The following is a 26,724-nucleotide window of genomic DNA, read 5'->3' as shown; positions in this document are numbered from 1 at the left end:
TTTGTAGTAGGTGTGTGAAAAATATTAATGGCTGTCTTTCACTCTGAAAATACTGTAAGTAAAGTTTGCGGCTAATATTCAACTATAAACAGTAGCAAACTATAAGTAACCAGTGTGTAGTTTTGGTGTACAAGAATCTTTAACTCTTATTTACACAGTAGCATGAGTAAACTGTTGTATGTTAGAAGGCAGCCAGCTTTGTAATATGTTATGAAGAATATCCATTACTTTTTTTTTTCTTTGAGACTGAGCCAAATCTCAAGATGCTGCTTTTTAATTCAGCACTTGCCCAAGTAAAAACCCCGTAGCTTCAGGGGAAGATTTGCCTCAGTTAAAGCTGATAAGGCCCCCTGGAGTTGTCTTAAAGTAGAAAGCTCTTTTGTGTGTATACTTGACTCTGAATGTAAATTTGTGTGTCTGGCAGTCTAAAATGATAAATCAATTCCATGTGCTTTGCTAGAGATGGAATTTTTTTACTTACTTGTACTGCTAGTCCATTTTCTTTGTATGGGTAAAGGATGATCTATATAAATTAGATTTTTGGAGTCTCTATTATGTCATGAGAAAGACCTTGATAAAAGAAAAGGGCACAGGTTCCACCTGTGAAAAGGCAATAATAGAGTGGATTAAGTTCTTTAAGTTCAACATGGGGTTACAGTTGGCTGACAAAATTACAGCATTGGATGGTTTCCAAGCTACCGAAGATACAGCTGGCCACAGAGGAGCAGCTGAGAGCATCCATTCATTTGTGCTGCTTTCTGCAAGCTCTGTATATGTGGGACAAGTACTAAGCTTTACATATTAGACAATTTTTGACACTTTAAAACCAATTGGGAACAGATAGTGAAACAAGTCACTATAGTAGTATAACAAACTTTCATCCATTAATTCTTTAATCTTACTCTGAGCCTGACCTAGTACAACTCTGTTTGTTTGTCCTCTTCAGTTACGAAAGAGATTTGTATAGCAAGAACAATCCAAGTCCTGGTTGTTTTGGCATATGCTGAAGTCTCTTTTTATAGTGATTATCCAGAGCACTCTCATGTCAATCAGAAGTAATGTCCAGTGGATCAAAGACTGTATTTCATGAGCATAGTCTCACGAGAGAGTTTAAAGCACGGGAGACATTGAACACAGATTGTACCTTCTTTCTAAGACTTTTTTTCAGGCAAGCATGCTGCTCAAAAAAATTGAGACTGAGGAGCAGTATGTAGCCCAGGTTAATAAAAATATTTTACTGCTCTCTGTCAGGTCGAATACATGTCTCCTTAGGAACCAAAGCCAGTATCACTGCAAAAGTTCACAGGCAGCTGTAAGATGTAAACCAAAGTGAACAAGTTACTTCCTTTTGATTATTTTTGGTCTTTTCCAGTTGTGTACCTCCTGTGTTAATTCAGACAAAATATTTTGTTGCATTTGTGTTCGGTTTGTTGTTTTCACTTTCTGTGGGTGAATGGTAAATCAATAGAGGGGATGCTTTTATAGATTATTCAGAAGAAACTGTCATTTGGAGTTTGGGAGTAAGGCAGTCCTGGCACTCTTTCTATTTATTTACTTTTGTTTGTAAGCAATAATTGTGCTACTTTGGTGCTGTTATGCAACAGAGACTTACTGAACCTTTTAAAGCCACTTATTTTTTTTTTGTAATTAGAACTAACTTGTGCAGCTGTCACTAAGCTGCTCGTCAGATAATATATTTATTATGTTAGAAATGAGAGTAGGCACGTGAGTAAGACTTTGAAAGAAATATGTTCTGCTCAGGGTAGGGTTTTATGTTTAGATGGGTGATCAGCACGTGTGGGTTAGACCAAGATGATTGCAGTACCAAGTGCCTGACTAGTTATGTGCTGCCTTTAATCCTGTGGTATTGTATTTCATTGTCTCCCAGTACACTACTGCCACAACTGAAATAAAAACCCTCCACATTCAATGAACACTTTAATCTGTCATCATAATCACGAAAGTCTTGTCAATCATGGCTTAAAAGTTGAGCATGCGGATCAAGTCTGTAGTAAGAGGAGACACCTGGACTCCACAATGTAAATGGAGATAGTCTAGGATATTAAATATTTATTTCATTTGTGTTGTACAGTTTTAACTGAATATGCTGTTGATGTTGTTGTTCCACATCTTTAAAATCTAGAAAGGGTATTCAGTGACTTCGCAGGAGAAAATTTTTAGAATAAAATGGAACTGATGTGACAAATTATGCTATAAATATCTTACTTGTTTCTGTCAATAATTTGGATTTTACTCTTGCTCTTAAGCTGAGAAGAAAACCTAGAAAATGCAGAAAATTTGTGTAGCTTGTAGCTTAAGGTAGATAGATCGCTGCAAGTTTACAAGAGGCACTAAAGCTGAAAGAAACTATAGTCATTTAAATGTGTATTTGGTTCAGCTACAGCTTGTAAACAGATATATTTGGTAAGCCATTTGCTTTTACAGGTTCATTTCAAATGCAGATTAAAAAATGTCTTACTCTTCGGTCATATAGCAGCTACCTCAGTATCTGTCCGTTGTATATAAAATGATAAATTTTATACGCTCTCAATAAAGTCTAAGGCAGTATTGCTATCTTTGTCAGAATAAAAAGTTGGGTTAAGTCTATTTTTAAAAGTGGTATTCTTTTCAAGAAATGACCAGTTCTGTAGGTGCTATAACAGAACAGTATAAAAATTGAAATTGCAGTGTCGTACTTTATCTTCAGAATGTTTTGTGGTGTTGAAAGTGATAAATCTATTTGAAAGCACTTTAAGTAAGATTTTCAAAAGCAGTTGTATTCATCTAAATCAATACTTGTTGAAAATTGTAACAAACTCTCAACATATGATGAACATTCAGAGTAATCTGAATTATTGATCCTTAAATACTTTCTTTCACTACTGTCAGTGAAAATAACGTGACCAACTGCAATAAGAGTTGTGAGTAGCTGACCTATTGTTATTAGCATTGCCTCTCCCTTGCCATTGCGAGACTCAGTTTTCAGTGGATTACATTTTTGCCAAAAATTAACCGCAGTCTGTTGGTGTTTCTTTTTAAACAGGGCCAGCTGTTTAAGAATGAAAGTTAAAGGAAATCTATTCCAGCTCTTCCTGTTCTTTGTTAATAAAATCTGACATAGCTGTACTTTGGAGAAAAAGATTGAGATTTAACCTCAGCTCATATTTTTATCAGGTTTATGTGACCTTCTGCTATTGTCGTGTCAAGGGGGGAAAGATGACACTCTAATTTCACAAAGCTATAAGCCTTGGAAAAACCATTATTTTCAAATGCTTAACACAGCCCATGTTTGTACTGAGATGACCTATCCCAACTGCTGCAAAGCAAGACCAACAGTCTGTGTTACATCTTCCAGGAGTACTGAGGGGATGTCTCATCGGCACGTGGGTGCTCCAGCAGGACTTTTCTCCAGCTGTTGCACCTACTCGCTGTTGTACTGGGCCTGGCAGCTGAGAGCCAAATGGCCAGCAAGCAGAAAGGATGCATTTTAAAACACAAAACAGAAAAAAAAAAAAAGAAAAAAAATCAGATTGATGAAACACAAAGGGAAAAGAACATGAGGAACTTGGCAGGAAGTTATAGCAGAAGGAATAAATTGTTGTAGGACTTGGGAGGAAACAGAAAAGGTCATTTGGATTCTAACATGCTGTGTAGGGTTCAGCGCTGGTGTGGACCATACATCTAAGCCTGTGTTCAACCCACTGTGGCATGGGAGAGGTGTCCTCTTTTCCTCAGGAGACTTGGACTTATTTAGTTGCTTGGAGAAGCTTAGAGATCATGGGTTTCCTCAGGTCAGAGTGAACCCTCAGTGAAAGTAATGACCAAAATCTCTCATCTACATGCAAGACCATGTGCTTAAGTGAAAAACTGCTCAGACCAAGCGCAACTTGACACAAGTGACATGAAATCCACAGCCAGGATGGATGTCTGCGTTGTGCTTACTGCATGGCAGGGTACCTGCCATGTACTGGGTTGAGGGAGTGCATTGACTGACATGGAGAAGTCTCTGTTTCTCAACAGCACTGCCTGAAATTCTGCAGTCCTACTCCATCCTGACTATAGCCTGCATTATTGTGTAGATACTAGAGAAAAGTTGACTCATGACAGACTCTCTACTTGAGAGTTAGTGTGTCCAGAGCACTGCATTTGACAAAGATGTGCTTTCCACTGTTGTTATGCCATTGTTGTTTGTCATTTTCCTGGTTACAGAACTTTGATACTGAAGTATAACTTGACTTTCTAAAGGTGGATGCAAGATTAGGTTTTAAGGACTTTTAATTCTGAAACTCTTGCTTTTATACAGCTGCAGTTGTACTGTATAGTTACTTAACCATCCGTTATGGCTGTGTGTCCTCAAAAACTGTGTGAATCTGTTCCTAAAGGTCCTTCAAATTCTATTGAGGCTGAAGAAGAATTTAATTCTGATACCTTATTTCTTATATTATCTACGTTAGTATCTGAAAAAGTTAAATCGAGCTTAAGTAGTTTTTCTCAATATGTCATGCTTTTTGCATCACAGGAGCAACTATTGATATGGCATGATAATAATACAATGGAATGGCAAGTTGAAATGATGAGAAGACTTTCGTGCCTAGCTAGTATAGAATAGCTATCCCTACATACTTCAGCTGTCCCTCAGCAATATTTGTCAGCCAGGTGATAGCAGCTATTTCTGTGTTTGCAAAGATGACCATGTGCGCTTGGAGTCTTATATGTTCATTAAAATAGTTTAGTGGCCTCACGACTAAAATTTAGCCTCTAAGAACCAGCAGACTGTTCCAGCCCAGGCTGCTAGGATCTATATCAGACTGTTTCAGCAAGATAAATCAAAATTCTAGCTTGTAGCTGGTCACAAAAGCTGTGATCTGAGGTGAATAATTTTTTTGGTTGTCTTATAAATGTGAATCTCCATCTCTGAAAGTGTTTTAAATATCATCAGTTACACATGTTCTGCCACAGCATTTTAATGATGCAGTAAGCAGTGAAAAACATAAAGTTCAAGAACCTACTTGTTCTGCATTGTCTTCCCAAAATAATGAGGTCCTGGAAGCAGCAGCATTTCCTTTCCCAGTCCTCCTCCTACTGAACAGAAAGGAAAGAGAGAAAATGTCAATATGATTAAGCTTTGGGACTATAATGCATCACAAGACTCCTGCGATTCGGTAAAGATTTGTGATACTTGTATGAATAGACTAGTGAAGGCACTCCTAAAACTACTGCCGTGGCAAAGGACGTGGACAAAGTGTTAGCATACATAAGGATGAAGAAGAATGCAAAATATACTCTAGGTCTCTTAGATAAACTAGTGGTGCCATTTTTGCTAGAACACTGGTCACTCATAAACGACAACAGAGAAACAAACATAGCGGAAAAAATTCAAACTGGTGGGGGGATGATTTGTAGAGAGAACAACTTACTCTCACACCTATTACCTGTGTTAATAAGGGCATATGTGGTATCTGTAGAAAGTAGATAAGCCACTTTACCTTGTGGCATTAAGAGAAGATACATGTACCTGATGTTTTCTGTAGTGTTTAATGAACCCGGTCTTGACATTGGGCTGGGAGCTGGCAGCCGGCAGAGCAACTAAAAGGGGGAATGTCACTTAAGCACTCAAGCATCTGGCTCCAGTGAGCAACATCAGCAGCATTTGCAAAGCTCTCAGGTAGCTTCAGCCCAACGAACTAGCTGTGGGCTGGGAGGGAAAACCTGACTTCAAACACGCCCAGTGCCTGGATCTGAATAGAATCAAACAGATGAAGTACATTCATATCAGAAAACTCTGTCTGTGAGGAGCGTAGGTGGAGGGAGAGAGAAGTGGGAGTTGTGTGGTGTTCAGGGAACGCTCAAAACCCAGGGGTGCTGTGAACCCTCTACTGCAGATGTTACAGAAGCGAAGTATCTCTTTGGACTTCTAGGTTAGAAGGAAGACAAAAAAAGGCTGTCTGGTGGTTACCTGTAGCCAAGAACTGAATTTCATAGATGTTTTGCTTGTCAAGGCTTTTCTTCCACTTTATAATTGAAGACGTTAAGTCTTGCTTAAGAAATTTCTGCCTTTGGTTTCTTTTTATGCCAGTGTATTGCTAGAAGGATGAAGCAGAGTGAAACTTGCAGATTTAAAGTGAGCTATCTTTAGAGACGTTATGAAAAGAAGTTTTGAGTACATAGAATGAATGGAATGAGGACCTGCTCTTGGGAAAGTGCTTGAGAACCCAAGTGCTTCTTGCCAGGCTCTACAGGAAATCTTGTGTCAGGCTGTTCCTCACCAGCTGCTGACTCGTGGTATGGAGCAGCTCTGCCGGACATGCATTAGTGCTCCTCCTGTAGGAGTCATGGTGGAGTGAGAGCTCAGGAGTATGGAAAAAACATGAGTTGTTTCAGCCTTATCATGCTAAAAGACTCACTACAGAATCAGAGAAAGCTTAGGAAAAGGTAATAATAATGATGATTTATGATATAGGGAAGGTTCAGATGGAGAGACTGAAAAGAGTATGTTCACCATACAAAGGAGAAAAACAAGAGAATATCTTGAAAACGCGTGTGCTATTTAGCACAACAGTATCAAGAAGCTGGGTATGGAATGCAAGTTTCTCAGTCTCATAACAATGTAGAAGGAGACATCTGTGATTTTATGAGACAGTAAGCTTGCAATTGAAAAAAGAAACAAATACTTCTTGAAGTATGTTTTACATGGTGAGGCTTGTTGTCACACGTGGTTTCTTACACCAATGATTTTACGAGGTTAAGGGAAAAAAAGGAGTAGACCTTGCTATAGTTATAGAATTAATTCAGAATTATAATACTAAATAATGTGAGAATTTTTGGAAGGGATGTTTACCTTGCATGTTTCAAGTATGTCTGACTATCAGAGAAGAAAAAGAGAATATATATGTGTATGTGCAGTTCTGGCTATCTTACAAGTGATGATCACAGGATTCTTTGAGCTCCCTCAATAGTGTCTGGTACTAATAAAATGATGCTAGGCTAGATGCCTCTAATCCGATTGCATGTAATATGCACAGAAGTGGTACAAATAATCTGACTTATGGAGGTCAGATTTATTTGCTGTGGATCAAATAGACTGATTTTGGCATTTTCTCAGCCAAGTTGCGTAATACCCTCTGACACGTATCCAAGCCCTGCAATGCAATGATGTTTCATGGTGAGCCAAAAAGCTGATGTACTGTGCGTGAAACGACGAATGTTCTTTATCCAGTTGAGGATTGAAATGAGGTAGATAATTTTATGAAGTGGGAAACTCAGGCAGGCTGTCCCAGACAGACTGAAGTACAAAGCAGAAGACTGACATGCCAGGTGGGATGATTATGCAGAGTGGGAGGAGAGTCCAAGTGTTACGTGAGCTAAAAAAGCTGAGAAAAGAGGGAGGAGCAAAAGGACTGATGAAGTAGGCTGGAATAGATCCATGAAGTGTTTGTAAGAATGTGCTCAGCCTCAGAAATAGAAATTTTCCCATTCTTCCCTACATGGGACATAATTGTTGGCAGTGCTATGGGAAAGGACCGTGGATGTGTCTGTTGAATCTCACTTTGCCCAGACGCCCATCGGTTGAGAGCTCATCCCCTCGCGATGGTTCAGTGCTGTTTGCTGAAGTCAGTGACCATTTCAGCAGGAGAAAGCTGGCAGGATGGGGGCCACCATGCTGTTCGTGGCACAGCCATGTCACAGGAGAAGGCGTTGGGCTCAGTAGCTGCCGCTCTGCTCTGCTGCCTACATGCATTGCTGGCCTGCACTCTCCCTCAGGGCTCCTACGGCTGTGAAACACAGGGGGTTCGGTTGGTGGGGGAAGCAGTTCTCTGTGAGCAGCAAGGGGTTGGCTCTGTTTGGTGTGGTATCGTAAGTCCTTTCTGAGTTTATTTAACAGGGAGAATTGTGGAATGGGATTTAATGATGGCAGCTGGGTTGTTCTCTGGAAGTAGAGAGTGTTGAATCCATTGACAAATTTGGGTGACGGAGCTTTCAATGCAGCCAACAGTCGTTATTTTGCCAGTGTTACAGTTGAATCAACAAGGATAGTTTGGGTGGCTTGGTTGGTTTAGTTCAGCTGAGTTCTAGATATTTTAATCACATGATTTCAGCAAAGTTGGCAGTTTTATTCCTAATGATACTAAAGTAATTCTACTAACTGACCACAATGACAAAGTTGCTCAGGATTTACTCTGAAAATGTAATTGTGCCAATTAATTTTTCTGATTTGACAGGCAAAGTCTTGTGTTGCTATAAACTACGTGTGAAATGGCTGTCCTTTGAAATGGCCAGGAAAATATTATTCTTTTCACGTATATATGTAATGTTCATTACTTTTAACTAGCTAAGTATGTGTGTCAAGCTACAAGTGAGCAAGGTCCTGAGCATTAATAAAACAGGAAACTGGATTCTGAACTCTTCTGTTATCCTTAGGTTAGTGCACCAGTTTGGTGTAGGAGCTCTTATTTACAGAGACAATGGTACCAATTAGAGTTTGGTATAACCTGAGATGGGTAAATCCTTTTCTTTTGACTTGATAATGCCATGGTACTTCTCTCCGAAATTAGGAAAAACTTGACTTTCTAGATCAGCTGATGACCAAATTGCAAAGCACCTTGATGTGCCTGGCAGATGCTGACAGAGGGACTCCAGGTCTCATCCACCAAGTGTTTTTTTCTTTTTTCTTTTTCTTTTTTTTTTTTCCCAATCTGCTGCTTTGAAAAATAGAATTTGTTTGCTGTAAATATATCAATAAATGACAGAATACAAGCGTTGCCAGTGTAATAATGTGCTAGTTCCACCCTTAGATCTGAAGATGAATATGTACTTTTTTTGAAAGACCCAACTGTTACGGCGTGACTTCCTCTACCAGTTTGGGCCACTTAATTATTGAATCTATCTCCTTAACAGCATAAGATTATACTTCAGATGATTAAGAGAAAGTTAGGGAGCCAAAACTTGACATAGGCAAAATGCACATCATCTGTTCCTCTGTTTTCAAACTTCTTAGCTGATGTGAAATATGTAACTTGATTCATACCAATTAAAACCAGAGCCCAGTTTTTCTAGCGCCTCATAAATATGCATTATTATAGTATAAATTACTTCTTCTATAGCCAGAAATGTATCTCAGAGAAGAAAGACGCTATTCTTGTTTTAGGCTTTTGAGAGGTCAATCCTTTTTCCCTTTGGGCAAGGACACACTGTTCATGCTTTGGAATGTTCTTTTTTAGAAAGTAGATGGAGAGCTGAAGAAAATCCTGCTTTTGTTGTCTAATGTGTGAACAGTGGTACGCTATCTTTATATTTTTGTGTCTTTAATAAATTAGTGATGTCATAGTTTAACTCATGATTCAACCCCAAGCACTGGAAAAATGCAATAATAAACAATTTTAAGAGAGTGTGGTTTTCATCTGTTGTATCTGATTTTAAAAATATACATGGATCTAAAATTAAGAATTATGGTGTTCTTAACTGTCAGATTGAGATAGATTCTCTTGTCTGTTAAAGCTTAAATGCATGGCTGAGTCTTTCTGTAGGTGTGTAGCTGATTTATGTGACCTTTTTTGCTAGATGGCAAGGCATATAGTGGAGTACATGCAATTGTAATCTGCTTTCCTCTAGTAAAAACTGTCGCCCATATAGCAGTAAAAAAATTAGTAGATCTGCTGTAGATCTCTGGTGCTGCCGTGCACATAGAGGACAAATTACTAAATTATTAAAAAGGAATAAAGCATAGTGAGGCAACCTCTCCAGGACCGCAGCAATGATCTGACCATAGTCTATCTGTACTAATCATTTCTGATTTGGTTCGCTATTATCTGGGATTTCTGATTGCAAAGATTAGAATACCCATTACTAGGAGGTGAATGTCACCAAAGTTGTGCTAAATATTTTTGAAAATGTCTTGGAAAACCTGTTAATAATTACATTCGTGTTCCTACATGGTTTCTACAATTGTACTTCATATGCAGCTATTTCAGCAGATACTTATAGTGAAGATTGAGAAGGATTTTGAGTTTTAATTGGAGGACTTTTGGGGGAGGGGGAAGGAATAATTTGTTACAGCCTTATTATTGACTTCTTACTTTTCGTTGCTGATATTTCAATTAAAATATCAAGGGTCAAGTCCAAAGCTGTTATGTGGCTGAACTCAGTTGTGGGTGGGGTGGGTGTAGTTGTTTTTTGGTTGGTTGGTTTGGAGATTTGTTTGGTTTTGAGTTTCTTATGAGTATGTAAGAAAGGCAAAACTATTTGAGCAGCTGACATCTAGAGAAGATAAATTCGGAGAAGTATGGAGAAGTAATTGACTCTTACCTTTTGGAAATATACACACCACACCTTCCCCGCCCCGTCCCATTTAATTTTCAGAATTCCCTTTGTAGGTGTGGAATGGCAGTGGCATTAATATTTTGTGACACTGGAATGAAAAAAAAAACCCCACCTTTCTAAACTTTCTGCTCATAAAAATTAGATTCATAAATGTTTTTTGAAGAATATAATAATTTCAAATATTTTTAAGCTAAGCTAAATTAAAAATGAAAACCAGCTTATCTTCTGGCATTTTACTCTTACTCCTTACCTATAGGTAAATCTAGCGAGCTTTGGAAAACAAGATATTGGCAAAGTTGGCTACTATAAAGCAGCTTTTGCTTCTCTCTCAGAATCATTAATCTTTATTAACCCAGCTCACTGCACTGAGGTTCAAACTTCTGTTTTTCTTTCTAAGTTTTATATTTTTAATATAAAAAGATGTTCAAAGCAATCTACTTTTAAAATACTCTGGATTAAATTCAATTCAGCATGGACATTTCTGATACTATTCTAGAGAGATTTTTACCCCCAGCAAGAAAGTTCAGAATAGTCCAGTCATACGTTGTGTGCCTTGCACAAACTGTAAAAAATCTGTGGAGTTGTTATAGGATGACATTGCACTCAGTATAACTCTATTCACTGCTCCTTCTGCTGCACTGAATCTCCACCAAATCCTCCAATTAGTGCAAACTTATAAAACCATAGACAGATGGAAAATTAATATTTATAGCAAAATGCCCAGTGTTCTGATAGCTGGAAACTCTTGGAGCAACATACGATGTTAGCAGTTATGATTTAGAGAAAGAAGCCTGTTCTGGAAAACATGAAAGCTCATGTAGTTTTTGAGTTAGTCATCTAGTGATGGCTTTAAATGTCAGCATTAACGTTGTTGTGAACTGGAACCATCTGTGATTAAATGTTTAAGATGAGCTGCTTTGTATTGGTAATAAATTAATAAATAGAAATTATTTCCTCAAATAGTCCCCAAGATCGACCTCTCATCTCACAGTTTGCTGATGCCACCACCTTGACGGAGACCTGACTAGTGCAGAGATTGTAATGAGAGGGAGAAGTGATTCACATCGCTCTGTGGCCCTTAAATACTTTTGGCCTGATGAACCAGAGGTCGAGGCAGTGGTATGATTTCATTATTGCTGGTATAAGTCCAGAGGAATTCTCCTAACTTCAGTGCTACAGTTACTTTGGAAATACGATATTAACCAGCATTTTTCTGGTGACTGATACTTACATCTGAATCTAGTAATTCCAGGCTTAGAAGGGCTCGGCGCGTGATGTCAGAAGGAAGAACTGAACCGAAGCCCGTCTTTGCCGTCACTGTACACAGCTACTCAACTGGCAATTTAATGCTCTATGAAAATTTGGTTTGCTGCACAAAATTAATTCCTTCCTAAAATTAACATAAGTTACCTTCAGGGTTTTCTGTCAGTGGCTTTAATGCCTTTTGCTGGTCTGTAGCTGAAGTTTTTTAATTTCAAAGTTCTGTGCATGCCTATAGCACAGTTAAAATTTTTTAAAATAACGTTCTGCAAAACAGGATGAGAATCTTTTCTTGTTAAATGCCGAAAGGCAAGTCATTACCTGGTGAAGAACCTTAGAAGTTTCTCCTGTGCATCCGTGCTTGTGTTCAGCCCAAATTGCTGCACAGCTGTCTTGTGAACTTGGGGATAGCCCAGGCAATCTCCACTGAGGGCTCCTGCAGAGGTATGTGCACGCACAGGGACTCTCATACGTTTCAGTGTTAGTTGAAAAAAAAAAAAAGTATGCATGTACAGAAACTTATTATGTGTTGTAACATGCCATTACCTGTGTAAGAAGTTTCATAGTTATCTCTTGCAGAAACTAGAGTGTTTCAGGAGGAAGTTGCAAGGTTCTCCATGCTGGACCGACACTTCTGTTATTTTTTAGTGTACAATAACAAAATATTCTTGTCTTGTTAAGTATGCTGTTGATAAGGAATATCCTATGCTGTTCTTGCTTTGTATAGTATTGTTTTGTTGCATTATGCCACTACTGTAATGATTAGAACAAGAAGTAAGGATTTTAGTGAGCTTTATAATGTTGTGGTAGGAATTAACGTCTCTACCTTCAAGGCAGGAGCTGATTCTCTTTTTTTTTTTTCTTTTTTCTTTTAATTAACATTCTTTTATTTCTCCACCAAACTAATGCTGTTTTACATCTATATCGAAATATGACTGATGTTTCATCTCAGCATCTTAGTCTTTTAAGCCAGATTTCCACAAATAGTGGAAAGTAAGTACAAAGTAAGATTTGGCATTCGTATGCATTTAAAAGCTATGGGATGATAGTTCAGACGATTTGAAAATCTTGTAGCTGTTTAAAGTAGCAGACAGTTGTTTAACTCTTTGCACAAGAACACATGTGCACCTAATATCTGTTACAATGAGATACAACCGCAGCAGAGGTACTTGTGCTCCTGCATGCGTCGCTGCTTTTGGAAATTCCACCCGTGCACTTGCCCCTCTTCAGCAACTTTGAGAGTCCCACCTGTGGTCCTCTCTTCAGAGCAGCAGCATTTCAGTCCTCAGTGTCACCACCGCAGCTGCTGCCTCTCTTCTGAGCCGTACAAGGAGAAGTGCAAGTGTGGTATCCCTGCATTTTCAGGAACAATATTTCAAGGTCACCAAGAAGGGAGGAACAATGTTCTAGCGATGGCTGCAGATTAGAAAGGATGTTGAAGGTTGGAGTGTAGAAATGAGGGACAAAAATGGTTTTATTTTTTTCTTTAGAGGTGGCAGAGACACTGACTATAGTATGCAAATATTTGTGGAGAAAGCAAAAGCATACAGGGACTAAACCGTTTTGTTATAGCTAACAGGTATAGACTAGAAGCAAAGTACCTTAGTGTCTAACAACACATATATTGTTGTTGATGTTTGGGGGATGGCAAGACACCTGATTGTTTCTTCATCTCTTGGATATTTTCAGATGAAAGCTAGATTTGCTCTTATAAACAAATGCTAATCTTTGGGCTTAATATAGGAATAACTGGATGAAATTTAATACCCCATGATAAGTTTGGTTTCAGAAGATTGAAGGAATAGTGTAGCAATTCTGAGGAATACAAAGTCTCTTTTTGAGGGAAGGAAAGGAGCAATTTCTTCTCTGGGGTTCATGGTAGAAAGCACAAGAATTGATGGGTTTCAGTGCAGCAAGTTGAACATAAAGAAAAATGTTCCACTTGTCAGAACAATGAAATACTGGTGAAAAAATGCCTGTGGAAGTTGCAGTAATAATTTAGATGTGGTTAACTTTTTCCTTGAGAAAGAAGGATGAACTGGATGACCTTTAAAGTTTCTCCCAGCCTTTTTTCAGAGCACCTATAGTAGGTGATGTAGCTGTCAATTTTATCTTCAACTTCCAAAAATCTTATTCTGATGATCTTTTACCCCTGCTCAGCCAAAGTCCCTGGGCTTCATGTAATGCATATGTTTAATACCCTTCAATCCAAACACAATGATATTCTACATCTAATTTCAATAAAATATTTACAATCCTACATCTTCTTTTTAGGTCCTCCAGGGAAAAGAGGTAAGCGGGGCAGAAGAGGAGAGACTGGTAAGTTTTTAATTTCATAAGATCCACAGTTATTTGCTGTCTGTGCTTTTGTGAGGATGTGTACCCAGCATGCCTTCATTTTTAGTGTTATTGCTTGTGTGCTCTGGAAGACAGTGCTGAAACTTCTCTGGTAAAAATTTGTGACCCTTGGCATATACCTGGTGGCCTTCCAGACAGTTTTCTAGTTGTGAATGTCATTAATTTATAGGCACATTTCATAATGCTTGACATGGTACCATTGGTAACATATCGGTAATTGTCAGACCACTTTGGTGTCTTCTCACACTTGCACAAGTTAGAATAACTCCACGTTAAGTCAGTAGTTGGAGCGCTGTAAATCAGTGTTGCATCATGCTCCCTTGGTTTGAGGTGAACAATTTTATAAGGACTTAAAGAAAGAAATAAAATTCCTCATGATGAGGATGTTAATACTCAGGGAAAAGATGTGATAAGTAGACTACTCTATATGAGAGAAATTGTTGTTTGCTAGAAATGAGTAGCAGTTAAGTTCTTATGGAAATAAGAAAAAGATTTGTTGGTTTGTTAGCCTGTACCTGGGAAGCTGCTGTTGAGAGAATCCTGCTGTTGGTGTGTAGATTGAAATTTCATTTCAGCCAATGTAGAGAGATGCTGAGCACCTCTTCCTGCTGACATTCACAGGAACTGCATCTCTTGATTACCTTGCGGGATTCAGTCTTTCGGAAAGGTGCGCTTTTCCCAGGCAATGCAGGAGAAAATGAGCGTTTCAAATCTCCTTGGCTGTCTTGTCTAATCTGCCAGTCAGGAAAATTTTCCGATCAAGTTGATCTCTGCAAATCTTACGTAGCTTTTCTTATCTCTGTAAATGACCGTTTCTCTGGATCTTAAAAACTATTTCCGTGTTTTTCTGCATCACAAAATTGAAGCCAAGCCCTGCTAAAGGTTAATATAAATCACCCTGGTGTTTCCAGTCAGCGTTGGGTTAGTATTTACTTCAGAGAAAAATGCTATGGTACAGAAGGAAATTCTGTTGATGAAGATTGTCTTAGAAAGGATCCTGACAATTAATTTGCAGGCAGCTTGTCAATTCATTTTACATCTCTAATAAACACATATTAAACTATTAATAAAGGAAATTAATCCCTCTCATTTAAAAACAGACCTGGACCTTAAAATACTCTTTAAGAATGTTTACCAGGATAAAGAAATTACCTTAGTTACTGGATAATAAAATTGCATTGTTAAAACCAGAAGTCTGTCAATATTAAAAGCAATCTCAAAGTGCAGCTGCTGCCATTTTATACTCCTTTTGCACTTCACTTTATTCAGAAATTAGACAGAAGCATAAAAGCTTAATGAAATGCCATTGACTTGGGAGCTGCAGCTGCTCAACTTAATAAGTCTGAAATAGTAGATTTGATTCGTGACCCTTTGATAATGTTTCCAAGAGCTGCTGCACAAAGGTCTTTGAGTCTAAATAATTGAAAAAATGTGCAAATATCACTTCACGAAGTGTGACATTTCAATAGGTAGCATTTTATATGCATGCTTTGAAAATGGAAGGTGATGAAAAGAAAGTTCAGCACTGTCAGGTGGCCACTGAAACCTCCCCTCATAGGCAAAGCTGGAAGGCTGGAAGATGCCGGTGTTCGTACATCTTGATGAGATGCCCAGGTTAAATGCCAAGGGTACTTTGTGCAGTTTTGCAGCTGATCTGTGATCGAATGCCAACTGCGTGGCTAACTGAAACTGGTGGTGTGGTTACACATGCTTTATGTGGACTCTGACAAAATAAATTGTAGTCCTTGGCTAGTAATTTTGTACTGGCATGAAATTGCATGGAAACGGATGGAGAAGCAACTTGCTTAAGATTGCATGACTGTAATTGAAGGATTCGTAAAGGTAAGCACATGCATTTAGAAGTTAGCCATACTAGTTGCAAAGCACAACCAAAGCTAAAAAGCACTTGAATGGGAAAATGTCTACAGTGTATAAGCAGTATTGCTCACTTACAATCCTCAGGAGGCCTTGTGCTGGGCTTCTTACATATGTGTCTTTTTTTAATAACTTCATAAGCTTACATATTCTTTTTTTCTCTTTTTTTTTTTTTTTTTTTTTTTTTTTTTTTTACCCTCTTTCCTTCTCTCCTGCCCCACAGGACCTCCTGTAAGTACAGTGATACATTGTTGGTTCTTCCAGAATCAGGGAGCAATCTGTTAGATCCTGTTAAGTTATCACTGTGATAAAATGGTCATGTATCACCAAGAAGGAATTCTGATATTTATACTTATGCAGTGTGAACACTCACTAATCATCTTGGAGCTGGATAATTTAATCAGAAAAAGTCTCTAAACCAGTAAAGCTTTATATTCAGCACTCCAGATAGCAGTTTGGATCATAATTCCATGTAAGTATGTTATGTTCATTTTGCCTATGACTTGGAAACAAAGATTTTACTGCAGTATAAAAATGTGTGAGTATGCTATCCTAAGTCCAGACTAGTCACTCTGCCTTTTGCTGGTTAGTAACTTCCCCTGCATCTGTCACAGACTATTGGGATACAGGCTCCTTGTTCTTTGAAATTACACAGGCTGTCCAGCTCCTTGCAGTGTAATTGTTACTGAAGCCAGTAAGTGCTTGTCTAAAATATTAAATATTAATGTTTAATATTAAATATATTAATATTAAATTAGTGTTAAATAATATTGATGTTAAATATTATTAATATTAAATTAATATTAATATTAAATAATAACATTCAGTTTAGTAAGTTGGTTGAATCTTTTCCTAATCCTGTTTGTAAGAGAACAGTTTCTCCCTTCTGGGGTTTCTTTGGTTGTTTTGATTTTTGCTTTGTTTTTGTTTGGTTGGGTTTTGTTTGATTTGTTGTATATTCCCAGGGTAGGTCAAAAGTCTGACTTGAAGAACAGGACAAAACATATATATCTCAAACATTTGTATTTTTCATGCTATCCATGTGCACCATGTGGTGTAAAAGTGTGACCATTAGAACAGTATTTTTTTTATAGTATTTGCAGACTTCTATTTTTTTTTCTGCAATAGATATAGTATTTTCACAATATTTTCAGGACCAGATTATCTGTCTATTGTATGCTACATGCATATTTGAAAATAGTGAATTAATATGTTGAATTTCTGCTGTGGCCTTATGATTTCACTGTTAACTGTATGTACTGAGCAGTGATACTACTTATCCTTGAGAGATTTTGACTGTGATTTTGCAGTTTATAGTGGCTAATTCATTTAATAAGCCATCACAAAAAGACAGGCTTAATGCATAATGGTGCTGCTTATCTGAAAGAAACACTGGCTTCCCCAGTTTCTTTTGCAGTCCTTCCCATTAAACACAAAGATCAACCATAAATTATTATAGAAGCAATTTTCCTGTAACAAGACAAGGTGGCAAGAGTTTACTGTGTGCCTCATTCTGGATGTCTTTTACTTCAGCTCCCTACTGTGTATATACACATCCATTTTTTAAAAATGGCAATATTATCACAAACCTGAAATAGCTCCTGACACCGAATAATTTTAAGAAGTGTCTGACTTAAAATTCCAAGTTTCATACTCAAAACTTGCAAGACTTCCTTTTTCTGAGAGACAGTAAGGGTTTAAGTTGCTACCAGGCATTTAAAAATTTAATTTCTGTTCCTAATTCACTTTTTTATTTTCATAGACACTTACAGTCTGGCTAGGGACAACTGTTGTGAACTCAGTTATTGTTTTCACCTGAGACACTGTGGTAATAATTTTCATTTAAAATAGCAAATATTTGTACATCCCACATAGCACTGCATGGAATTAGGTGTATGTTGTAGTTTCAAAGGCCAGTGCAGTGCTATGTTAATTTTCCTTGGACATGACTACTGAATGTAACATGCGATAACAGTCAAAGGCTGGAGCTTTCCATTTTTTTTTTTAATGATCTGTTATAGCATTCTCAAATTTCTTCTTTGGCACCTGTGTTGTAGTGGTAGCTTATGTATCTAATACTTTACTGCCTAGGCATTGACCTTTTTTTTTTCTCTTAACCACATATTACCCTTCAGTTTACATTGGATAATTCTTTTCATAACAAAAGGAATTTCAATGAGAATCCAAAGTGGCCAGTAGCCTTTTAATGAGAATGTTTATTTAAGTTAAGACATGTAATTGCCATTGCCAAAGCCTCATTTCTTCATTATGTAGTACCTATTTCATATTTGTTGGTTTGTAATATCATCACATATCAAAGATTAATCAATATGCAAATTATAATTTGCCAGTTATGTACTCTGCATGTTTGTTATGTCATATGTCATGACTGTGTTGTTAATGTGTGTCATACCATTTCATCTCATTCAACCAGGGTCTACCAGGGCGAAATGGCTATCCGGTAACTCATTGTATATTTATGATAGCTTATATTACTCTAAAATCATGTTGCTGTATTTTGGTTTTGCTTTATTACTGTCAAAAATACTTTTTTTTCTGTTTCTCAGATGCCTACAAAATGTAGGACTTTTTTTTTTTTAAAGCCAACAACAACAAAACTTTGAGAAGTTTTATAAAGAACCTGAGTGTTTCCAATACATAAATGTAATGCACTTATGGTTTGACATTGTCCACAGCTTGTGTTGAGCTTCTGCATTCTTGCATAGAAAACTATTTTTTTACTCTAATTTAAGAAAATTCTTTAGCGGGACACTGCATCTCAATTTTCCATGTTAGAAAATTGTACAGTTGCCATATGGAACTTCTAAGTCCTTTCTTCTAGCTGTGCCCTGTTTCTCTTGACTTCAGTGCATTTTGAGCAACGTAAAATGCTGTTACAGAGGTTCTAGCTGCTGGCTGTGTTGTCTACCATGGAGTAATTTTCTGATAATGTATGTTGTTCATTTTTCTGTCAGTTTCATTCATATCTTTAGGACTTATTGCTTGAAAAAAATAATATATGAAATAATGCATCTTTCTAAAATATATATATCTATTTTTTTTTCCAAGTAGTCAGGCAAGCTGACTGCAGTGTCCCATTCAAGGAAAGTAGTATACGCCTGCTGTCACATGTGTATTAGAAACCAAGTGACAAAATATGTTAGTGGATACATTTCAGAGAAAACACATATGCACAACATAGTGACTGTTAAAGTATGCTGATGACCTTACTTTAAGCACTTGATAGGATAGCGTGGAGGCTCATCCCATACTGATTTGCTTATGTATTTCAGATAAAAGATGCCTAATTTTTCAGTGAATTTAAAAAATGTTTCTGTTGGTAGATATAAATTGCATACCTTGAACACCTGCAGATAGAGGACAATTTCATGGAATCATAGACCTGTTTGTCTTGGAAAGGACCTTTATAGATCATCTAGTCAAACCCCTGCCATAGAAAGGGACATCTTTCAGGAGCGTAGGTTGCTCAAAGCCCCATCCAGCCTTACCTTGAACACTTCCAGTGATGGGGCATCCACACTTTCTCTGGGCAACCTGTTCCAGTGTCTCACCACCCTCATCATGAAGAATTTCTTCCTTATGTCCAATCGAAACCTGTCCTCCTTTTGTTTAAAATCTTTGCCTTGGCAAAAAAAAAAAAAAAAAAAAAAATATATATATATTTCATTTTTCTTATATACCCCCTTTATATATTGAAAGACTGCAGTAAGATAACCCCAGAGCCTTCTCTTCTCCAGGTTGAGCAACCCCAACTCTCTCAAGCTTTCCACACAGAAGAGGTGTTCCAGCCTCTGATCATCTTGGTGGCCTCCTCTGGCCACTCTCCACCACATCCATGTCTTTCCTGCACTGAGGTCTCCAGAGCTGAATGCAGGACTCCAGATAGGGTCTCACCAGAGCAGAGTAGAGGGGCAGAATCACCTCCCTCTACCTGCTGGCCATGCAGACTTTACTGAGAACTACTACTACTGAAACATCATCCAATGCCTATCTTTACTCTTACAAGTAGTTGAAAGTCAGCTGGTGAGGAATGGATCATCAGTATCAGGAAACCTGCTTGGATATACTGAAACCATTATCAGGTTTCAGCGTACACATTGCCATTTCACTTAGAGTGCTTCATCTATGTAGGTGAGTGCACAAGTGTGTGGAGGAGAAGACGGAGTTAAAATCTTGCTAAAAAACCTTTTTTGGTTATCATCTAACTCTGAGGTCTATATATGAAGATCCAGATCTAAAAGAAAAAAGTTCCACAGTGACAACAAACTAGCACTTAAGCTCTTAGGTCACAAATTCTGTGGAAATTAAACATCTTTGGTGTTCCTCATTCCAGTTAATGGTCTACACACCCAGGTAAAATTCATGTTGTACCAAGCACAAAAGCCAAATAGATTTAACTTCTTGATCTAATGTGTAAGTTGAGAAAGTAAGTGAATGTATTAGTGATGGACTCATGCATGTTTTATAGGCTCCATGGGGAGAGTTTGAAAATAAAATTTTCTTTACAGCCTGAAGGCTCAGGCCTCTGTCCTGGTCCAGCTGTTTTCTTTAAGAGATTTGTTGTGGGATCCAAAGACAGTAAAGGTCCTTGGAAAACATGTTATCGAAATTGCGGGGTCTAACAGTGGCATTGTTATGGGCAAACTGCAGTCTGAATGCATTTCTGTGCATGTATGCAGCCACCCGTGCATGCACAGGCGAAAGTTGTGCCTTCAGTAGTGGTTAGCACTGATTGAACACCTCTTCCTGCTTGAGAATCACTGGGAATAGAATTTGGCTTTGGTTCTAGAAAGTTATCATTTGGCTTGGCTGTGTTTGCACCTTTCAGTTACAGCCGTATCCTCCTGCTTTGAATGGCAAATATGTAACAGCAAGTGCAATGCACTTTAAAAGTGCTTATATAGCCCTGTAGAGCTCTATGAAAAGGCTATTAGTGTTTCAAGCTATTTCTCTAGAGTTCTATTTAACTCCTGTACAAGCCTTCTTGCTTTAATCTTTGTTTGAGTTTATAGGACACTCTGTGACAATAGTGAGATATATCTTCCACATATAACCTAAAAAAGATCTCTATTCAATAGGCTTAAAACATAACATTACAATTGCACGAAAGCTAGTGGCTAAGTTTTCATTGTCTGTGTTCATTCTAATTTTGAAGGTACCTTAAGAAATAATAATAACAGTAAAAAGAGTTACAGTGAGAAATCTAAGTTCCGAGGAAGATGTAGTATCAAAACTCAAGAAAATAAGCTGAATTTACTGCTAATGAGTAACATTAAGGGTTTTATAAGGCCATGATTAATTGGTTATTATGTAAGGCACAATGAATACTATAAAAAGTGTACACTAGTACAGCTCCATTTTTTCCTCATTAAAAGCTTTGTATAACAGACAGTGACCAAATTCAGAGTTGTAACTCTTTCAACTCCAGTTTAAAATTGAAATAGGCTATCACATCTTCTTAAATAAAAGAGAACAAAAGAGTGCACAAATGAGTGCACAGAGAATGAGAACACTAGCATTTGCTGCGGGGGGTTTGTATGACAATGTCACTTCAGAAATTATGCTAGAACTTGGAAAAAAATAAAACCCAACAAAAACCACAACTACTGAAAAACCCCAGTAACTTATGAATACAGCGAAGAGGACAAATATACAAATCATGTAGTGCTCTGCAGGGGAAAAAGAATCTTATAAACTGGTTGAATGGGTAGAAGCTACTTCTTAATTTTTCCTTCAAAAAATTGAGGCAGATTAAGAAAATGTTTTCCTATTCCTTTTCCCAAGTTGGGGTACAGATCAAGCTCAACATCAAAGTATGTCATCCTGGAAGTTGTTGCATACATGGTGGTAAAGCTGCATTATCTTCAGAGTAAAGTCTTAGAAAATGAATATGTCCATATAGCGTTGCTTCATAAAAGAGAGGACCAGGGAAATTTCTCCTACATCTTTCCATGATGTCGGTCTGCAGAGCAACTGGTGCATTTACAAGACTTTTAGGAGCTGAGGAGTGTTACGGCTGTTCCAGGTGATGATGCGTCTTGTGTTAAATCCCATTTCTCCTAATATCCTTGTTTCATCTTCAAGAAATGTAGACAGATTCCTCTCTTGCTGAAAAGGGCATGTCTAGATTGGAGATTGTTCTCCTGTAACTGTAGAATACCATCACTTGGTTGAGCCTGAAATGTAGATCTTTGAAATTTCACCTGTCATTTAATTTAAAATTTTCCTAGCTTTTGAAAGACTTACTTCTGAATGAGGAAGATAACTGGCTAAGCTTAGGACTACAGATAGAAAATTTCAATTATTCTTTAGATTGTTATAATTCTTTCTAGCTTAGAGAATGTCTTTATCATCACACTTTTGATTTTTGCACCTGTAAAAACGTGTTCCAATATACTATCCGACAAGCTGTTATCCAAATATGTGAAGAATTTCAGGTTGCTGCTGGAAGGCTCTGATTCCACTTCACCCCCCTTTTTGTTCCCAAGTTACCAAAGGAAAGGAAAATTCCAGTAGAACAGAGAAGGGCTGTGAGGGATTTGAGTTTGAAGAAATAGACCTGGTGTGGAAGAACATGAAAACTACTGTTGTAAGAAACTGGAAAAAGGCATTTTATTGTCCTGCTGTGTTGCTTTGTCTTTGGCGGTGCCTCGTATTTCATTGTTTTTGCTGGGTCTCCAGTCAGAGATCAGGGCTACGTAGGCAAATGCATAGTAAGTAGCAGTGTCACACAAACCCTTCTCTCTTCATTCCTCCATCCTGCCTTTCATATCATGAAACTCAGATGTAATTATATGCAGTAAATTTTCTGTGCAGTTTGGAAAGAGCACTTTTGTATAGGGAAAAGCCTTGAGCTTTCATTCTTTCTATTCCAAGCGGCCACCAGGTTGTTTGAGGACTCCTTTGTATTTGCTTGCCTTAAGCAACTGTGAAATCTTGCTCTTCTTCCCACGTTCATTTTTAGGAAACATAAAGCAGCTGCAAAACCAAACAGAAATACTGATGTGGGTACTAGGGGCAAGTATTCAGTATCAGGAATAACTTCTAAAAAGGTACTGTATATTCTCACATATATTATTTATGTGTTGTCTGTTTAAAAATGAGAAAACCCAATACCATTGTGCATCAGCAGTAGGCGGCTTACCTGCAGGGGAAGTTTACCCTGGAGATTTTCTTCCTCTTGCCTCTGCCTCCAATTCCATGCACATCATCAGAGCACACAAGTCTTAGAGAACATTTCTCAGCTGTGCATGAGGTATTAGGATTAATATCTTACAGGAGCTGCCAATGACTGGAAGTACAAGTTGTGGGTATGACATTTCAGTTATTTGGCTATGACCAAGGTTTGGAACTGGGAAAGTTTTCATAGGAGATTCCAGGCTGTCTACAGAGTTAGGGGAATACGGGTTTGATTTTCAAGGTGTTTTATATATTCTGTAAAACTAAGTGGCATAAATCAATTTCTAGCACAAGAAAAAGACAATTGATGCAGAAAGTTTTCTCATTAGGGTGTCCTGTGGGATGTCTGCTTTCCCAGTTTATTTATTCTCTGTTAGTGTTGCTAAAAATAATGATAAAAGAGCATCTTGGCAAGACTTTTTTTCTTCCATCTAACAGATTTGATGTCTACCAAAAAAAAAGGGTAGATCTTAGTTGTTTGTGTCAATTCAGATGTATCTAGTGTATTTATTCTGTTGGTTTTGCTGTTGTTGGTGGTGGTGGTGTTTTTTTGTTGGATTGGTTTGTTTGTTTGTTTTCTGTAAATAAAACATATCATATGTAGAATTAATTCCATCCAAATTCAAGTTTTTCAACCTCAGATACTATAGAAGCTCAGTTGTAAAATGAACATAACTGGAATAATCAAAAGAAAAGAAATGTGCAAAGATTGTGGGTTTTTCATCTGTGATGAAGCACAGCCTGTGGCAGTATAAAGCATTTTTGCAATAGCTGTGGTATTTCCAGTAGTTGGTCCAGTCTCCTCTTTTTCACAGTTCTAGTAAAATACAAATGTCTAAGTGAGTGGCTATGTTGGTTCCTGACCTTATCCTGAGGATTTGGCTTGGGGGAATCTACAGAACTTTCCCACTCTACAGCATTTCTTTTTCTCAACAGATGTCTTTGTAGACTGCCTTTTATTTTTGGCATTTGGCCAAAGTAACATCTTAAACATATGTCAGCAAAACTTTTGCAATAAATTTCAGGTTTGGTAGGGAAGCCTTGGTAAGTGTTTTAGGATTAAAAAAAAAAAATTAAATACACAGAAAATATCTGGAATCTCAAAAAGCTTCTTTGTACTGTGATTTCAGTATGTATTTTCCGTTCTGTATACTTTATCATTATTTTTATTCCTGGTAGAGGTGATTGGCTTGGGACACGTGAGGTTTGCAGTTGATCCATCTGCCTCAAACATCTTGCTTGTTCTCAGGGAGCAAAGAGAATCCTCTGCATTCTTTTAAGAGATACAGGAGGTCAGCTGTCCATTTCAGTGGGTTACTGGGTTTACAGATTTCTTTATTTGTAATCATGTATTCCTTGCACATTGTTCCAAAAAGTTGCCAGTTAACGCCAATACTTTAGATTCAGCAGAAAACAAATGACCACTCGGGATGACTATAAATTAAGCCCTTAGACATTTTTTCACATAAACACTTTCCATTTATATATTCACCGCAACAAATCAAAACTCCAAATAGTTTTGCCATGGTTCACCAAAGCTCTGCATACAAGCTCTTCGTTAGTGACTCTTCCAAGAACATACTTCAGCTCACATGGAGTATAACACGGATCTGTTACCGCCAGTCCCTAGACCTCTTTGTGTGCTGCACACAAGTGCCACAGCCCTGCCACAGAAGCTGGACTTCTCTATGACAGTCAGGCCAGTAACTACATGAGGAAGAGTTGGGGAGGCATGGCATTCAGTTCTACTCTCAAACATCAAATAAAGCCGGCTTTCTACAGCTGTAGGCAAAGGAAGCTTTCAGGCTTTTCCATGGATACTTATGTCAAGTCCAGCACTCAGTGGTAGCTGTAGCGGCTGGAATTGCTTGCTATAAGTGGTGGATACCAACATGACTTTTTTTCAAGACACACCTGTGTTATGTGATGTGAGCCTTGAACAAAAGTCAATGAGAGGTGGGTCACTTGCTTAAGTATTAATTTTGCCTTGGTATCAAGCCACAGATACAGTCTTAGTTGCAATTTTTAGCTGCAGTATCAAAAATTGCATTCTGGCGTTTAATATTCAGATAGGTAAGAGATAAAGTCCACTCTAAAAAATGAGTTAGATCTTTCTGGTTGCAGTTGTTGGCGTTCTGTAGTATTGGTTAGTAGGTCTGTAGCGGCAAGTCGTGTCAACTTGTTTGTTCCTAGAAAACTTCAATGACACCTCAAAAATCTTCCTAACAGTCACAACACAGTGAATCAGATTTTATCAATAATGCAATACCAGAATCCACAACGGTTACATGAGTTCCAAATATGAACTTCAATTTCAACAGGCTCAACACACACTTGCTGCTAAGCAGGTTAACCATGTAGTATTTCTGTGCCGTGAGAACCAGGGGAAGGCTATGAGAATGTGGTATTTTTTTAGAAAAATAGTGCAGCTGAGGACGTACTAATAATACTCAGCAAATAAACTTCCATTTTTTTCTTACAAATTGTGGGAGAGTCTCTAAATTCACATGGCTGTCAGAATAATAACTGTGGCCTTTGTAATGGTGTCAGTCACATTAATATGATAATTTTTTATGGCCTTCGGATTTAAAAATAATATGTAATACAATTAATCAGTTTAGTTTATTTGTATGCTGACTTTTTACAGTGATTGAAGATAATCATAAAAGTTGACTTGAACAGAAAAGTTTGAGACCTCTTAAGCTTACAGTTACTATTAATTTTGTTTCACAGATAATAATTGAAGCTACACATCAGAACAGAAGTTTATTAGCTTCTCATAAGCTAGTTGCCATTTTGAATGAACCATGGGCTGAGTCCTTTCATCTGTTACATTCATCTAATGCTGAGTGTATAAAAAGAGAAGGCGTGTTTATTCCTGCAGCTCCCTGGAGGATGCTCAAAGTATCCCAAGCTATTCCATATCTGTGACTGTGACAGGCAAGTAACAACTGCATCATCCACAAAAGGCAGCAACAGAAAAAGATATTTCTACCCATTTCCTCACTTGCAATTATAAAAAGAAATTGCCAGAGATAAGCTAAAATAGAAATTTTACATGGTAACTTAAGAAAACTACTTGTACTGCAATAAAACCTCACCTACATAGTATGTTCTGGTTTAAACTCATTAAACTTTCCAAATTATTTTAGTCCATTTTCTACATAGTGTTACAAAGGACATAAAATATTAGTAGAATAATAAAACAAAATTATAATAGATATCCTCAATGTATCATTAGTAATAGAGAGAATTGCTACCATATACTGATCCTCTAAGACCCTTCTTTAAACTAGCAATTTCCATCTCAGACGCACGGACAGAGAACTCTTGTATTGCAAAATCCACCTCTCTGCATGGCACTTTGTGGATGTCTGTGTGTGATGAGAACAGAGCACATAATGTCAGGATACTGTGGGCTAGTGTGAATCTGTGTAGCTTAGATTCACAGCTGACATCAGTTCACAATGATACAGTCCCAAATATCTATCAGATAAATACAGAATTATAACTGACGGCAGGCAGATGTAATTCAACAATTATATGTCTTTTTTTTTCAGTATTTTCCTCTGCAGCTTTAAAATTTACTCTCTCTTCTTCCATAATAAAGCATGTATACGTAGAGAAAGGAATTAAGCTGATTTGTCATTTATTTGACAGTATACAAAATTTCTGGTCTCTCTAGGCTACTCTGCTGAGTTCAGCTTGGCAGCT

The 26,724-nt window shown here is 37.6% G+C and overlaps 1 protein-coding gene across 1 annotated transcript in view; it reads left to right on the top strand.

Moving 5' to 3' along the window:
* The window catches only part of COL25A1 (collagen type XXV alpha 1 chain), a 313,540-nt gene that overhangs the window by 145,424 nt on the left and 141,392 nt on the right, over window positions 1–26,724 (top strand). The window contains exons 3-5 of the mRNA XM_065633974.1: window positions 13,852–13,896; window positions 16,034–16,041; window positions 18,245–18,271. Coding sequence (XP_065490046.1) covers window positions 13,852–13,896; window positions 16,034–16,041; window positions 18,245–18,271 — 80 coding nt within the window. The remainder of the gene's footprint in view (window positions 1–13,851; window positions 13,897–16,033; window positions 16,042–18,244; window positions 18,272–26,724) is intronic.

Source organism: Caloenas nicobarica, chromosome 4 (assembly GCF_036013445.1).
Source record: "Caloenas nicobarica isolate bCalNic1 chromosome 4, bCalNic1.hap1, whole genome shotgun sequence".
NCBI lineage: Eukaryota > Metazoa > Chordata > Aves > Columbiformes > Columbidae > Caloenas > Caloenas nicobarica.
The sequence above is the reverse complement of the archived record's forward strand: the minus strand, read 5'-3'. Positions and strand labels throughout refer to the sequence as shown.